The sequence below is a fragment of the Lutra lutra genome, chromosome 8, assembly GCF_902655055.1.
Source record: "Lutra lutra chromosome 8, mLutLut1.2, whole genome shotgun sequence".
In the NCBI taxonomy this organism is placed as follows: Eukaryota; Metazoa; Chordata; class Mammalia; order Carnivora; family Mustelidae; genus Lutra; species Lutra lutra.
Window position 1 is genome coordinate 58,287,921 of NC_062285.1, and position 15,743 is coordinate 58,303,663.

Genomic DNA, 15,743 nt, shown 5'->3' on the forward strand with positions numbered 1-15,743 from the left:
CGTGACATGGGAAGGGACAGTGCCATAAGCAGCTCACCCAGGAGCCCTGCAATTTCATAGGCCTTCTTCTGCTCAATAGTCTCATAGTTGAGGACTTCAAAGAAAATGTCCAGCACCAGGATGTTCTCCCTGCAAAGGGGTTGGGGGAGGAGACCTAGGTTCAAGTCACATCTCTGTCCCTCGCTGACTAGGTGACCTTAGCAAGTAACCCTCTGTCTCCGCATCCATAAAGTGAGATGTTGATGGGGGTACCTGCCTTGTAGAATTGTCGTGAGGATCAAAAGTGATGGCAAAAACAAAAAGACGCCCTGGGCACTGGCGAGCATGGAGTGATCTCAGAGCAGTGAGGATGAAGATACAGAATGAAGCAAGGAGGAAAGAGAGGTGCTTCCTTTGCTTGTTCCAGCTTGATCTGCGCTCCATACCCATCCCAGACTCTTTGGTTGCCTTCCTCTTGTCATCTGCACCTCCTCCTGTCTGCTGGCCCCCAAAGCCCACTCAGACCCTTTACAGTCCCAGCCCAAAGGCCCTGCCCTGCACAGTCAGAGCCCTTACCCTATGTACTGCTCAGACTTGTTGAACTTCTTGGCCAGGTACTTGGCTGATGCTTTGCTGGGGATCTTGACCATGGACAGCTCCTTGCCATAGCGGGTTAGGTTGCAGGGCATTTCACATACACAGTACTCCTGGTCCTTCTCCACCAGGAAGTCTGCGCCCAATGGGGTGAAAGACACCAGATGAGTGGTGCCTTTTGGCCAGTACCTTCCCAACATGAACATCCTGGCCCTGTCCAAAGGAAGCCTGGGCCCTTTCTCTTTTCTTGTCCTGTCCTTCGCCTCAGCCCTTTGCCTGCCCCTATGCCCACCCTGGGCTGATCCTCCCCCAGACTTCCCATGGGTATTTCTCAATCCTTTATCTCATTGCCTCCGGGCCCTTGGGGGTCAAGCAGCTGAGATGCTGCTAAGAGAGGGGAGGGCCCCTCCCAGGTACACCTGCCCATTTTTCAGAGGGGATTTTAGGGATGCTGTTCCCAGCCTTGCTAAAGTCAGACACAAGAGGGTTCAAGTGAAGCCTGATCCAGGAGTTACTTGAAGCTTCTGGGGACTTGGTGTGAAATCCCTATGCATGTGGCTCCTACCTTCCCCCAGGCTGCCCTGAGACAGGGGTGCTCACCCAGAGCAGGATCCGCGCACTCCTTGTATTGTTCTGGGGTGCAGTATGGGGCATCCCCTAACAGAGGAGGAAAGACAGTGGTGCAGAAGGGACATTAAAAGGTCTTGTGATGATGGTGGGACCAAGAGGCTAGATTCTAGAAGACTCGAGTGGGCGGGAGGGCAGAACTAGCCAGGCCCCAGTGTGTCCCGAAGGTGAGCACCCACCCCCAGCCACAGGCCATCCCTCTTAGACCCCTTCCTGCCCATTTCTGTGGGTACAGGCAGGAATTGAGGCAAGAGGGACAAGAGCCATAGGAGTCTGGAACAGGGCTAGAACTGGGGTGGGGAGAAGCCATTTAATCTTGCTTCCGTGTTGGCAGGAGGTTGATATGCGTGGGGGAGCTGGTGAGGGGCCTTGAAGGCTTGAGGGGGCCCCAAATCACTTTTGGAGCTTTGGGGCCTGACCTGGCATGTGCACCATGCGACAGTTACAGTTCTCCACCAGGTAGCGTGTCTCACAGTCGATGCGGCAGGCAGTAATGCTGTAGGAGTCGAAGAAATCCGAGTCCATGGTGACAGCTTTGCAGGTGCCCCAGGGCGGGGGCAGGTAGATGAGCTGCTGGGAGAGCCGGGGAGCTGGGGGGTGTGGGGACTTCTCCCCAAGTCACCTTGATGGACTTCTCTGACAAGACGCAGAACTTGGGAGTCCTGCTCCCTGTCCCTCCGCAGACTCTGAGGGTCTCAGAGTTTCCAGAGCATTCCTGTCCATTCATGCGGCTCACTCATCAGATCGGCACGCAGGCCCCAGCTCACCCGTCCCTCCTGTACTGATTACCCACCACTCCATCTTGACCCCTCAACACCCCACCCCAGGACCAGCCTCCTGTGGCCCTCTCACCCGCTGCTCCTGGCAGGACACAAAGGTCTGGAACCCTGGGGCCACACCAAAGCCCAGCTGGTCGATGAAGGGAGGTTCATCCTGACTGTGGATCTGCACTTTGATGCCCGCTTCGAAGGACGTCTCATCTATGGGAATGAGGGGCATGGGGTGTATTGCGAGGACCTCTGACTCCCTGACCTCCTTCAGAGCTGGGGCCATGCTACCTCTCCTAGGGATAAGCACAGTGCACACTGGGACACTGGGGGATGGGTTAGTCTATGGGGGCCCTTGCCCATCCCCAGCCTTCTTTTGGGTTCACTGGCTCCATGCTGCCCCAATGAACCTTGCATCCCACATACTTTTCTTACCTAGCTTCGGCTATGCATCTTGGTGTTTCTAATTCTTTCCCAGACACTCTCTATTTCTCTTCCTCCTTTTCTCCCTTCTCTCTAGATCTCTCAGCCCCAAGGTCCCCGGAGACCAGACTGACGGCAGGCAGCCCAAGTAGAGAGGGAGTTATTTATAGAGCGAGTGGCAGCCACTGATGGATAGGAATGGCTGGTTACCTTGGAGAGTAACTGAGCCAGGAAGGGGGAGCCAGAGAACTGTGAGGGTGGCAGTCAGGTAGAGGCAGAGTTGGAGATGGCAAGATGCTGGGAGGAAGGGAGGAGAGCCCGAGTCCTGCCTCAGGTCCCACAGTGGATCTCAGGAGTCCCCTGGTGGAGGCCAATGGCTAGGGCCATGGGAAGGGGCCCCTGAGAGAAATGACCTACCAGTCTCTCCCCATACAGGCAGGTACTCATCCTGCTGGATGTCCAGCATGATCTCCAGCCCATTGCCAGTCCCACCCTTCATGGTCTTCAGCCGCGGACGCCCATCTCGGCCCGAGTTGAATGTGTAGCACTTGCCATACCTCGTGAAGACCTGGCAAGGGCAGAGTGGAAAGCCTGAGAGTCCCGCCAGCACCCTCCTACCTACCAAGCGTTGTCCCCAGACCCCTCCACTGCTGGAACCTCAACACACTTCAGGAACAATCTCTTCTGTGCAGCCCATTCTCCATGTGTCGTCCTTCCCACTCATTCTCTGCCCTTCTTTGCCTGGGACAGCTGATCCCTGTGGGCTGCACTGCCCGTGCTCCTCTGCCACTTGGACAGGCTTCAAGTTGGGTTTGACCAGGGGGAACTCTCAGTGGGGGAGCAGAGGGCAGAAGGAGGGAGAGCTCAGTGTATTCATCCTTCCCCACCCTTCACCCCTCTGAGAATGCCCTGGCAGTTGTTTCGAGCCTCTGAGACTGTAGATCCTGCCAGAAAGGCTCCCTGCAAAGCATTACTGCTTCTCTGTGCCCCTTGAGCCTGTTGGTGACAATGCCCCACTATCACCAGCTGCCTCAGGCCCCTATAGGCAGATTTTCCTTCCCTCTGCCCACAGCTCTTTAAACAGTCCCTTTGTTCAAGTCTTTTCAGTTAAACTGTCTGAGTGGCAGTCTTCTTCCTGCTGGGACCCTGAGACATATGCCTCCATCACCAGGATCCCGTCACTGCCATACTCCCAGTCCCTCCTGGGGACCTTCTCTTCAGGCCCAAACTCCCAGAGCCTTCTGAGATGGATCTTCTCTTCTCCTGGATTTTGCCTCAGGCATCTGAAATTCTGCTCTCCCCAAGGTCCTTCCCCCAAACCAAGCTAAAGCTTTTTCGTTTTCTCCAGCCATTAGCCCAGTGTCCGTCATTGCCGCTCATCACCAGAACCTGAAAGCAGACCCAGCTGCCATGGCAAGGACCATGCTCACCCAAGCCCCAGCCCCTCCCCTCCCAGGATTTGTTACTGAGCATCCAGATACATGGCATGTTGGGCAGTGTTTGTGCAGAAGTAATAGGGCCTCAGAGGCACTCCCAGCCCTGGGGGCAGTCTTCCCACTCCACGCCTCAGAGCAGCTCTGATCACAGCTCTGAGTACACGGTCACACAGAGAAAAGTGACCTGATTCTTTATGGCCCTCTCCCCACAGTTTTTCTGAGTGTTTTCAGGTTCCCATAAATGGGGTGAGGGTGATTTTCCTCCTGCTTGATGGTGACCAAGTCTACGAAGTGGGTCAGAAGGTAAATACAGACATAGCCCAGAGAAAGACAGAGATAGTGTCCGGCCAGACCAAAGCATGGAGGGGGTGGTTTACTAGTCCCCTTCCCCCTTCCTAGAACAGCCTCCTCCCCCATCCAGAAAAGAAACGGCAAAGTCCACAGATAAAGCAGAGAGGGAAGTCCAAGGACTCCTAATCCCCCAGCCCTCTACGAGGTTTTGTGGCATTCGGTCACAGGCTCCAGGCAAGTGACCCTCGCCTACGCTCCATCTGGGAATGTGAGGGACCCCAGGTGGCTGAGAACACAGCCCTCGTTCGGGCTGAGCTCTGCGCTGTGAACTCGTGGGCTGCTGCTGCCACCTGGTGGTTCTATGTGAGAAGTGTCTGCTATGGTCCAGAGGAAGCCCGGTTGACTCCTTCGTTATCCCATGTTCCTATATTTCCGGGCCTGCCTGAGGCCCAGTGGCCAAAACCTCCAGATCCCTGCCTGCAGCTGGTCCATGATGCACTTATATGATGACACCCATCTGGTCCTGTGCCAGGGAGGAGGTGGGGGGCTGAGAGAAAGGTGCGTGGGAAGGGGAGGCAGGGCATCTGGTCCCTGGAGGGGGCAGAAGAGTCCTCAGGCCAGATGGAACTGGAAGCTGAACTGGGGAGGGGGTGGGGTGCCACTTGGTCTCTCGGCCAGGGAAGCCCTAGACTCCAGAGTGGGAGGACAAGCAGGAGCTGACTCTCTATCTAGGGCTTCCCCAGGGAAGAGGATCCTTGATCACTTAGAGCCCTGGGGCAGGGGTTGGGGGGGTAGGGTGGGGAAGACTGAGAGGAGGACTATTATTCTCCCTCAGACGGACAGACAGACAGACACACACACACACAAACACACACTGTAGGAGGAGCACTGAAAGACCAAGCAAGGCTGCACTGAAGTCCCCGCTATAGTCACTACTGAGAAGGGGCGTGGTAGGGTGGAGTCGGTGACTATCCTTACCCCTCCACCTCCCTTCCACAGCCTTCTCCAGTGCCTCCAGAGACCAGGAGACACCTGCCCCCGCTCCAGTCCAGGGGTACTAGTCAAAACTGTTAGGGCCAAGTATAGGTACCCACCATCAGAACAAAGGTTGACCTCAAAGACCGAGTAAGGTCCCAGATCATGCTGGCTCACAGGGAGGTCTGGGGCAGGGCCAGAGATGCTGGAGAATATTTGGGGGGCACACCAAAGGCCTCGAGGCAGCCACTAATTACCTACCAGCACAGATGGATTTCCAGATTCTAGCTGGAAGAGCAGCACTGGTACAGACCTGAAAATAGCAGCCCAGGCCCAGACCCTAAGGCTCCCAGGGCCAGCTCTCTGGCCAGGCCCTGAGGCCTGTCAGAATGGAGTAGGGAGGGGGCATCCCCGGGGGAGGAAGGGGAGGGGCAGGAGGGCCACAAGCCCCAGCCCTGGGAGGTGATGTTCAGGGTGAGCCGTGGTAGGCACCCTTGGGGGGCTGTGCCAGGTGTGGGCCCCCACTCACCACTGAGAAGTTGTGAGGGCCACAGGGCCCCCCGCAGTAGGAGCAATACAGCAGCATGTCCTCCAGCCGGTGGCAGGAGCGATTATAGAAGCGGTACAGGTTGAAAGGCTCCCCGGAGAAGGCCTCGGGCCCTGGTGGGGCAAGGGGCACCCCAGGGTCATCACTTTCGTCCAGCCCCAGCATGGGGGCCAGGTAGAGCAAGTCAGGGTAGCTGAGCTGGGACAGGCGCACGGCATTAGTGTTGCAGAGGGTGACGGCCGGGAAGGCCAGTTCCGTGGTGGCCACCTCGTCTAGCAGAGTCACGTGTGGGTAGCTGAGGTAATAGGCGACGCGGTCCCCCACCTGGCACAAGAAGGCGCCCAGAGCGAGGACAAAGGCCACTGCCCACAGGGCCTGCCTCAGCCCCGGACCCCCCTCCACGAAGATGTGGCTGGCGCCGTGCAGGGTGCAGCTGTTGGCAAAGGCCACCAAATCCACGGGCGAATCCCCCTCTAGGGCCTCCTTTGTCACTGCCTCCGTTTCTTTCTCGTCTTCCTCCTCTTCTGATTCTGAGTTGTCCCGCCGCTGCCAGTGGGGACCCCAAACATCTCCCAAGGACCCTGGGGCCTCCTCTCCAGAGGAGAAGGACACAGAGCAGAAGATCTGGATGGGCATCTTCTCCAGGGGCTTCCTGGCCCCGGGTGGGTGGGTAGGCAGGAGAAGGGAGGAGATGTGGTCTTGGGCAGGATCTGGCAGGGCCAGCCACCCAGACGGGTCTGCCAGGTCTCTGCAGCCCAGCCAGCCAGCTGCTGTCTTTCCTCGCTGGGGCCTCGTTGGCGGTGTGGCTGAGATGGGGCGGGGCTTGGAGAGGAGGACCTGCCTGCCCTGCTGGGGAGGGCGGGCGGCGTCTGGGTTGATGAATAATGGATGGCAGTGGGAAAGGGAGGCTGATGGAGAGGAGGGAGGCCAGAGCCCCTTTCCGGTCACCAGCTCCAGGAGGACAGAGGGTAGAAGACAGTGGATACCCTGGAAAAGCCTCGGGGCTCCAGGTGAGATGGGACCTAGCAGATTCCTCTGCTCCCACAGCCCACAGAAAAGTCTGTGCCCTCCCCCATGATATTTAAGCTCCCTGTCATCCTCGGATCTTTTCCTCAGCAACTCCCTTGGTCTTCCTTCCCCAGTGCTGGGTCCTCGCCCCCATTCACCCCCATTCTCACCTGATGAAGCCATTCTCCTGAGACACTGGGGCCTCCGCACTCTCTCAGACCTCTAATTCCTCCTTGACTCACCCTGACTCATGATCACCCCTCATGTCATTGGCCACATCCTCACCTTGTCCCAATACACTCCTAAGACCCCAGTTCCCTTACAGTCACTCCCATGACCCCAATTTACTCAGTTCCTTCCTAAGCCCTTAACTCCCCTGCAATCATTGCCTTGACCTCCAATTTCCCTGCTGCCAGTCTTTGACCCCGTTTATCCTCCCTTCGCTCCCCTGACCTGGCTGAGCTTCAAGTCAAAACCCCTCCCCCCACCCTGTGCTGAGCTGCACTTGGGTCACTCTCCCCTCCTCCACCTTTCCCTTCTGTGGCTTGGGGGGCAGCCCAGGTTCCATTAGCAGAGGTCTCTCACTGACCACAGACTCATTTATGGCCAGTTCCCGGCACCAGTAGGGGGAGGGACCCCATCTCTTGTTGCTGAAAATCTTCCTGGCAGATCACCACTCCCCTCCCCACCACCCAGCTTGCCCACCCCTCACTGGTGCAGGAGAAGAGTTCGAGGAATTCTTTCCGGCAGGTGGAAGAAACTGAGATCAGAACAATCTGCTAGGTAAGGTGGTGAGTGTCAGGAACCAACCTGGGGTGCCCCCCCAAACCCTCAGTCCTAGTCCCTCGGAGGTTCCCCATGCCCCCAGTTTACCATTCTCTGACCCCAGGTCCCTGGCCCCTCTGTGTGCTCTGGTTACTCAGGGCCACTGAGTGAGGAACTTGAGCCACCAGTCAAGTCTCCAGGGCCTAGAAGGTGACCTGAGGGGAGGAGTGGGAGGGAGGGAGGGAGGGAGGGAGGTGAAGCATGTTAACCCTTCTTCTGCGGGGCCAGAGACAAAGGAGCAGGAGTTCCATGAGTCTACTTGGACCTTGCCATTCCTTACCATGACATAGCCCCAGACCCCCTCCCCGCCCCTTTTCTCCCCTCCCTCCCTGCTCCTACACCTCTTCCTTTCTCCATTTGCAAGCAGGGACCCTGGAGTATATTAGGGATGCGAGGCAAGGTGCCAAGTTCCAGCAGAACTGACTGATGTGGGACCTTCAGCCTCAGCTTTGCTGCCAGGGAAACAGAGGCCCCAAAAGAAGAGCAGCCTTTGAGATCTGACTCCTCTCCTTCCTCTCCCCATTGCACTCGGACTGGGCTCCACCTTTTTTGCCTAAACATTGGCCTTCCCACTGGTCTCCCTAACTCCCTGCCTCCCCAGTTTCTCCCCACCTTATATAATTCCGTACTTAATTCTGACCGTTCTCTGGCGCTGAGACCTTCTTCACCCCCTAGTGCCTCTTGGTAAAATCACGCCCATCTCGGGAAAATTTATGTGAGGCCTTTGTAATTTACCTTCCAGCCTCCCTTTCCTATCTGCCCCCACCAAACAGAAGTCTAACGTCCAGCCACCATGCCCTTCTCCCATTCTGCAGACCCTCTAGGCTCATCCACAGCTCCATGTCTTCCCTGCACTCCATCTAGAGAATTTCTTCTCATTTTTCAAGACCTTATTCACATGTTACCTCCTCCAAGAAGGCTTCCCTGATTGCATAGGGCATAGTGAGTACCCACCCAGGAAACAGAATGAAGGGATCAATTCTGCTCAAGTCCCTTCAGGCATGAGTAGTAACCAACAACTCCTTGAGGACAGACTGTGAGAATGAAAGACCAAGACACAGGGACCATGTGAAGAAACTAGAACCAAGGAAGACCAGGAACACCCAGGGCAACCAGAGAGGTCACTGCAGAGATGAGAGAGATAACCCACCACCCCACCTCCAGCTGTTGTCCTCAGGCTTCTTCTGCGTGAATTCAGAGGTTCCTTTCCTATTTCCAGTCCTGTGTGCACTTGCCTTCCCCCCCCCCCCCGCCCCTCCCCGTTCCCCCTCAGCTCTCAGAGGGCTCTGCACGTCCTCAGGAAGTGTTTCAGAGGTAAGTTGTAGGCCTGGGTTGGGGGTGGGGAGGCTGCAGCTGCCCATGCATTCCACACCCACTAGAGGGCGTTGTTCCCCTCCTTCAGACTCCCTGGAAGGGCGTGTAGATTAGACCTCCTGAGGGAAGAAAGGAAGGCAGGGGACACTTCCACCACCAGGCTTCACCAGACAGGACAGGCACACACAGAGCAGCTTCACAGGAGAGCAAGTCCAGGATGGCAGGACCCGTCTTCCCCCACACCAACATAAAGACCCACACTGCACACCTACACATCACCACACCCTTGCAGGGCAACAAACATACACACACCACAAATGGATTTCCTCTCTCCTCTAAAATCCTCTCCCACCTCACCTTGCTCCAGTAGACCAATCCAAAGTTTGCACAGTAAGGGAGGTAAGGAAAGTCTCAAGCGGCGCACATAGACCCACAAGCACAAAACCCCAGGAGAAAAGCCCCAGGGGAAGTGGCCAAGCAGAGACCCATGCAGGATAACATCTACTTCTGAACCCTCTGTCCAAGGAGGAAAGCCTTCCCCGTGGCAGTCCCTACCCAGTACCGCTCTTAAATTGTGTGTGGTAACTCAGTGGTTTCTGACTTTTTCCACATCTCTTTCTAAACACGCTCCCTCCAACCCCCACCCCACTGCAGCCAACATCTGTAGAATGTTTAATGCTTCTCAGTAGAGAGTTCATGGAATCCTTATATAACCTAGTGAAATAAACAGGTTTGAGTAACATCGCCCCCATTTGACAAATGGGGAAACTGAGGCATGGTGACCTGTTCAAGTTACATGGAGAGCAAGTGGTGGGCATGAGACTAGTAGTAGATCACCCCCTGCAAATCCCTTCCTCCTACATTCTTTCATTTACTCATCAAATATTTACTGAGTGTCTATGTGCTGGGGACACATGAAGAATATACAATGGACTGGGTTCCTGCCCTTGTGGAGCCTACTGTCTAACGGGGGAGCAGACACCGTTTCTAAAAATTGTAAAAGTAAATATTTAATTGCAAATCATAATAAGTGCTATGAAAAGGTAATTTGGCTCTATGGGAGCAAGTGCCAGGAGGATCCAACCCAGCCTGGGGAATCAAAGCACGTTTCTCTGAGGACATGATGCTTGAATTGTGATCTAAATAATAAAGAGGAGTAATTAGGTAAAAGTTTGTATGAGGTGGGTCGGGGGAAGAATATTCTAGAGGGCAGAGTCATGCAAAGGCCCTGAAGACCCTGGGGGTGGAGGTTGGGGGAAAGCTCAGAGAAGAATATAGCTGGAGAGCCAGAGTGGGGTAAGAACAGTCCAGAGAAACAGGCAGGACCCAGACCCCTTGGGGCCTTGAAGGCCACAGCAAAGATTCCTGTCCAAGGACAATGGGAGGGTTTCAAGTGATCAGAGTAGTGTTTTGAAGAGACAGCTAGGAAACAGCCAGAGGGGCTGCCGGAAGACCTATCAGGAGATTATCCCAGGGTGTAGGTGAGACAGGAAGTGCACCAGCTTGGAATGGGGTGATAGGGTGGAGATATTTAGGGAGCAAGAGTGGCAGATCCCCTTAAGGGAGGGGAAGGAGATGGAGTGTAGGGATGCTTGCTAGTTTGCATAAGTGGCTGAACGGTGCGGTGGCTCACTAGGCCAGGAACACAAAGAAAGGACTAGTTTGGGAGATAAGATGATGAATTTGGCTTTGCACATGCTGGGTTTTGTGAGCCTCGGGGACATCCAAGTGGAGGTGTGAGGGGGGAGATTAGCCACCAGCACAGAGGGTGAGAGGAGAGAGCTGGATGGAAGCACATAATCTGGCTGGTCAGGGTCTAGATGCTGATGAGATGGCCCAAGGAGAGAAAGTTGGAAGGAAGGATGGAAAGAAGTAAGGGAGGGAGGGAGGAAGGAAGAAAGGAAAGGAGGGAAGGAGGGAGGGAGTGAGGGAGGGAGAAAGGGAAGAAGGAAGGAAGGGAGGAAAAGAGATCAAGCCTGATTTGTCAATATCAACCAAAGCCAAACAGAATACCAAACTGTGACTTAACCACAACCCATAGTTACATACCCAAAATATGAGTCCATTGGACAACCAGAGAACATAAACAAGAATGTTCACGGTAGCTTTGTTTATAATAGCCAAAAACCTAGTAACCACCCAAAGGTCTAGCAAGAATAGAATGGATAAATACATTTTGGTGTAATTATATAATGAGAAGCTACACAGCATTGACAAAGCGTGAACTACCACTGCACAAAATGGGACAACCTCACAGACAAAATCATAAGCAAAAGAAGACAGGCACAAAAGCGTGCAGCCTGTATGGAGGATACATGTACTCTACAAACTTCAAGAACAGGTGGAACATATCTGTACTGACAGAAGTCAGAATAATGGTTGACTCTTGTGGGCTAGTACTGACCAGGAAGGGGCAAAGGAACTTCCTGGGGTGTTGGAAATGTTTTACACTTTTTTTTTTCTTTTTTGAAAGAGAGAGAGAGTGTGTGTGTGTGATGAGTGGGGTTTAGGGTAGGAGCAGAGGGAGAGGGAGAGAGAATCTCAAGCAGACTCCCCACTGAGCACAGGGCCAGACGCGGGGCTCAATTTCACCTCCCTGAGATCATGACCTGAGATGAAATCAAGAGTTGGATGCTTAATTGACTCAGCCACGCAGGTGCCCCAGGAAAGAACAGTTTAAAAAAGAGGAGGTGGTCAACCATTTTGAATGTCATTGAGAGGTTAAGAATAAACAATATTTACAGGATCTAGCTACACGGACGTCGCTGGTGGCCTTATAGCTCTAACTGGTTGGGTAGAATTCTGGGGGGTGAGGGGAGGGGACAAGGTAGCCTCAAGTGGAGTGGAGAATGAGTCTGAGATGAGAAAATGGAGACAGTGGAATATAGACTTCATATTTCTGAATTATGTCTGGGAAAGGAAGCAGAAAGAGAGAGAGTGGGGGGCTGGAGGGAGTTGTGGAGTTGAAAGACCTTTGGTTTTTGGTTTTTATTTTAACCTCAACCCTGATACATAGCGAATGTCCAATAAATGTTAGCTGTATATTGTAGCTATATATTTCAAGATGGGAGAATCTTAAGCGTGTTTCAGTGTCAACAGGTAGATCCCACTGGAGAGGGAAAGACTGACTATAGACGAGGGAGAGGTGGAATCTTAGGGTAAAATTCCCATACAGGTAGTAGGAGATCAGATGGAAAGACTAGGCTGAGATTTCAGCCTAGACAAGAGGGATGCTCCCCTACGGGAAGGGGGAGGGCTTGGCTGAGGCTTTGATCTTCTCCCTGAAGCAGGTGACAAGGTCATTTGCTCAGGGTGTAGGGGGTGCTGGGAAGAGTGGCTCTTTGAGATGAGTGGTGAAGTTTGCAGTAATCACTGGGACCAGCAAGGTGACCCGAAAAACACAGCGGGGTTGCCAGGGGGCCCTGCACACCCATTTCAGGATGTCGATCATGAGCACAAGGTGACTGCAAGCTGGCCTGTTGTGTGACCTTCTCTGGTCGAGCTTGGCTGTCCTGGAGGAAACACCTGAGGAAAGCCAGTGGCGGGGCTATCCACTAGGGCTGGGATTTGGCCAAATGGTGCAATGAAAAGGCGGAGGAGTCAAAAGACTTTGGTGTGGCCAACCAGAGTCTGCCATTCCTTCTCCTTTGCACCCTTGTTTATCCTTCCTGCCTCCTGCTTCCTTAGACAGTGTGGCAAGCTGGGGACCCAGACACCCTCCTCCCCCTGCTCCACACACCGTTCCTACTGTCACACACAAAGACCCTGGCCTTCGAAGATTTCAAGTCAAGGTCCCAACTCTGGCATTCACCAGCTATGTGACCTCAGGTAAGTCACCTAACATCTCTGAGCCTCAGTTTCCTCATATCTCATGTGAAGATATTAATATCTGCCTGTCTCCCAGAATTAGGAGGCTCATGAGCTAAAGTAAAGGGAATTTGTAAATTGCAAAGCTCGACTGGAAGAGATGATTAATTTTGCTGGTATGTGCTCTGCATGCGACCAGAGGTTTGCCTGCACACAGGCTCCCTCCCACAACCGCAATAAGTGAGCTATGTGCACCCCCGAGCTCATCCATACACGTCCACTACACACTCTAACCCCCATCCACGTTCTCAGGCACCCCCACAGAGGGGCACACGTGTGCTTGCACACTTGGGGCACACCTGCAGGGGGCATGTCACAGGAAGGCTGAGTTGGCTGCTGTCCACGGTCAAGGCCACTGCAGCAGTCTCACCCCAGGGAGGTCCCCAGCCTGCCTCCATGATCTGACGCATGAGTTATAGACGCACAGCCCCACAGCCGTGAGCAACAGGGCCCAACCTCCCAGTTCCTGCTCCCCCCCTCCCCACCACCCGCAGACACATCAAGGGGGTGTGGATAAGAGGGGACTGAAAGTGTTGTCTTTCCAAGAAATCACAGTTGCTCAGAAAAACCACCACTTGCCCTCCCTCTCTCTCGGGAGTGGCCCTGGAGAGCCTAGGATGGCAGAGTCTCTGCCCATGGTTTCTTAAGGGACAGTCCCCTCTAAGGAATACACAGCTGTTTCGCACTCATTTTTACAACTTTCCACGAGGAAGATGTGTGATCCACGAGTCCCGGAAAGTCAGTGCCCCACAGCCATTCCAAGCGTAGGCCAGCGTGGGCTTAGCCAGAGAGTCCCAGAGGCTGAAGGAGGGGCTGCCCCTAGGCAAAGAATCATTTAGCCATTGATTTGGAGCCTCCTTTCCTCACGAGAAATTGTGCCTAGAAGCTGAGAAACGGAGCCAGATGCAACTCTGCCTAAAACAGAACCCAGAGGGTCCCAGGGCCCAGCCGCACCCCTCACCAGAACTAGGCACCACTTCTCAGTCTTGCTGTCTGCTTCCCAGTGTTGCCTCCTAGGATCCCCATGCAAGGGTCCTGACTGGAAGGTCCTTTGCTGGAGGGTAGAAGGTGCTGGAGCGCCACCTCAGACCTCCAGGCTTGTGCCTGGGCAGGCTTGTGCCTCAGCGCCTGCGGGGGGGCGGAGAGGGTGGGGGGTGGTGAGGGAGGGGGAGTGGAGAGGAGTGGGGGGACTGGCCAATGACCCCTGCTAGACAGAGTTGGGCTGCGCATATGCTGGGGGAGGGCTGCATGGGGGGACACCCCACATCCCACAAAACTGGAGTTTCTAGATAGCTGATCTGGGCTGGGGAGATGGGAAGGACTCTACCTACATGTCCAGAGTCCAGCACCGCCTGGTACATTACTCCCCGTTCCCTACGGATGCCTTTGTTACCATCCCCACCCCATCATCTTGGAACCCCCGCCTCCCTGGGAATTGCACTTGACTCTAAGCCCCCTGAGGGCAGGGACGGGGTCTGTTCACCCCTACACTCTGGTGCCCAGCACAGCACCTGGCACTTTGAAAGGGCTCTGTCACAGGAAGGAACCAAGTGGAACTTCGCACTTCCAACCCCAGCCTCCCGCATCATCCTCCACCCCCCCACCCCCCCGGGACTGAAACTGCCTTCCAGAAAGTTGAAGCATGCTCAGAAGCAACCTCCACCCACAGCAGAAACATGGGACCTCTCAGCAGCCCCCCACCCCCAAACCGGGCTTCTTGGATGCTTGCCAGGTGCAGCAGTGAGGGAAGCTTTGGGTTGTCCCTGGGCTGGGGCAGGAGAAAGGCCCAAGGCTTGGAAGCGCTCCTCCTCCCCACCCCTGCATTTCCCACTCTGCCCCCAGAGGCACTTAGTTACTTACATCAATTCTCTATTACTTTAGCCAGCAGCCGGGAGATCAATTAACTTAGAGTAGCCTCTTAGCTAACTGCAGTCTGGGAGAGAGGTGGAGTCCAGAACGGCAGGGGAGGAAGGAAGGAGAGGGAGAGGAGGCGAGAGAGAGGAAACTACGTTATCCCAAGGATGTTTGTGTGTATATGCATATGAGAGAGAGACACACCGAAAGACAGAGAGAGAGCGACCCTAACCAGGGTCTCCTGGATTCTTGCAACGGGCTCCGCTCCGAGCTCTCTCTCATCTCCTCCCTCCAACCTCAGGCACTTCTGAGGGAGGGAGAGAAAGCAAGGATGAGGCTGGAAGGAACGCCCTCCTCCAAAGTTAGCCTCTCCACTCCAGCTCTCTCCTGTCCTGCTGCCATCTGTGGTTGCTCCCCTTGCTTCCTCCCCCCTCCACACCCCCAAAGACGGCCAGGACTCTGCCCCTGAGCAGGCTGGCCTGGGACCCTCCTTCTCTCTAGCAGTCTGGGCAGCCTCTTCCTGCAGCAGCCCCTCCACTGCCTGCTAGCTGGAGGGAACAGACCCAGGTGGTGAGGCCAGGCCCTCCCCAGGGACTCCTGGTCTTAGCCGCTCTGCAGTGGGAGGTGGGCGAGGCAAGCTAGGGTGTTGTGGGTGTGAGCGGTGTCAGCGAAGGGGCAGAGTTAAGTTGGGGATGAGGAAGACCCCATGCTAGTCCTGGCTCTCTCCGGGACTTGCCATCCCTAGCTCAGCTTGTTTAAGATGGCCTCTCCCTCCCTTCTCCAGCTCCCGGGATCACCCACCTATGCCCACTGCTTCTCTCAGTTTCTCAACCCCGTAGATGCGGAAGAGTCCTGTCCCCCTCCAGAACCTTAAGTAGATTTCTGTGCCCGCCATCCCTCACTCCATCTCTCCTCTGGGGAATTTGTGCTTCCACTCCAGGATCCTGGGGGGACACTCCTGTGCGCCCCCGCAAGGATTCATGTCCCCTATCTCTTGTCCTCCCAATTCCACCCCCCTCCTGAGAGAGAATACTGGCGCCACTGCACACCCACCCCCAAGATTTCCATTTTCTACTCTCTCCTTCCTTCTCTTCCAGGGTCCAGAGATGAATTCCCTGCTCTCTCTCCCCCAGGCAATGGCTCTGGGTCTCAGCTGGAGCAGGGTGACGGCATGGGGCTGACTGGGCAGCCATCTGCCAGCCCCCTCCCCTCGGTGCTGTTCAGCATTCCAGCCAC

General features: G+C 55.0%; 1 protein-coding gene across 6 annotated transcripts in view; it reads right to left on the reverse strand.

Annotated features, from left to right (window-relative positions):
• Positions 1 to 15,743, reverse strand: part of ASIC1 (acid sensing ion channel subunit 1) — a 44,826-nt gene that overhangs the window by 2,245 nt on the left and 26,838 nt on the right. For 5 of the 6 annotated variants that reach the window (XM_047742488.1, XM_047742487.1, XM_047742490.1 and 2 more), the window contains exons 4-9: positions 2,808 to 2,958; positions 2,053 to 2,180; positions 1,620 to 1,770; positions 1,174 to 1,230; positions 556 to 709; positions 38 to 129 (exon numbers count right to left, since the gene is read on the reverse strand). In XM_047742488.1, the coding sequence (XP_047598444.1) occupies positions 38 to 129; positions 556 to 709; positions 1,174 to 1,230; positions 1,620 to 1,770; positions 2,053 to 2,180; positions 2,808 to 2,958 (733 nt within the window). Of the gene's footprint in view, positions 1 to 37; positions 130 to 555; positions 710 to 1,173; positions 1,231 to 1,619; positions 1,771 to 2,052; positions 2,181 to 2,807; positions 2,959 to 5,621; positions 6,558 to 15,743 lie in introns of those variants that run through there. The other variant, XM_047742491.1, reaches the window with a different exon arrangement.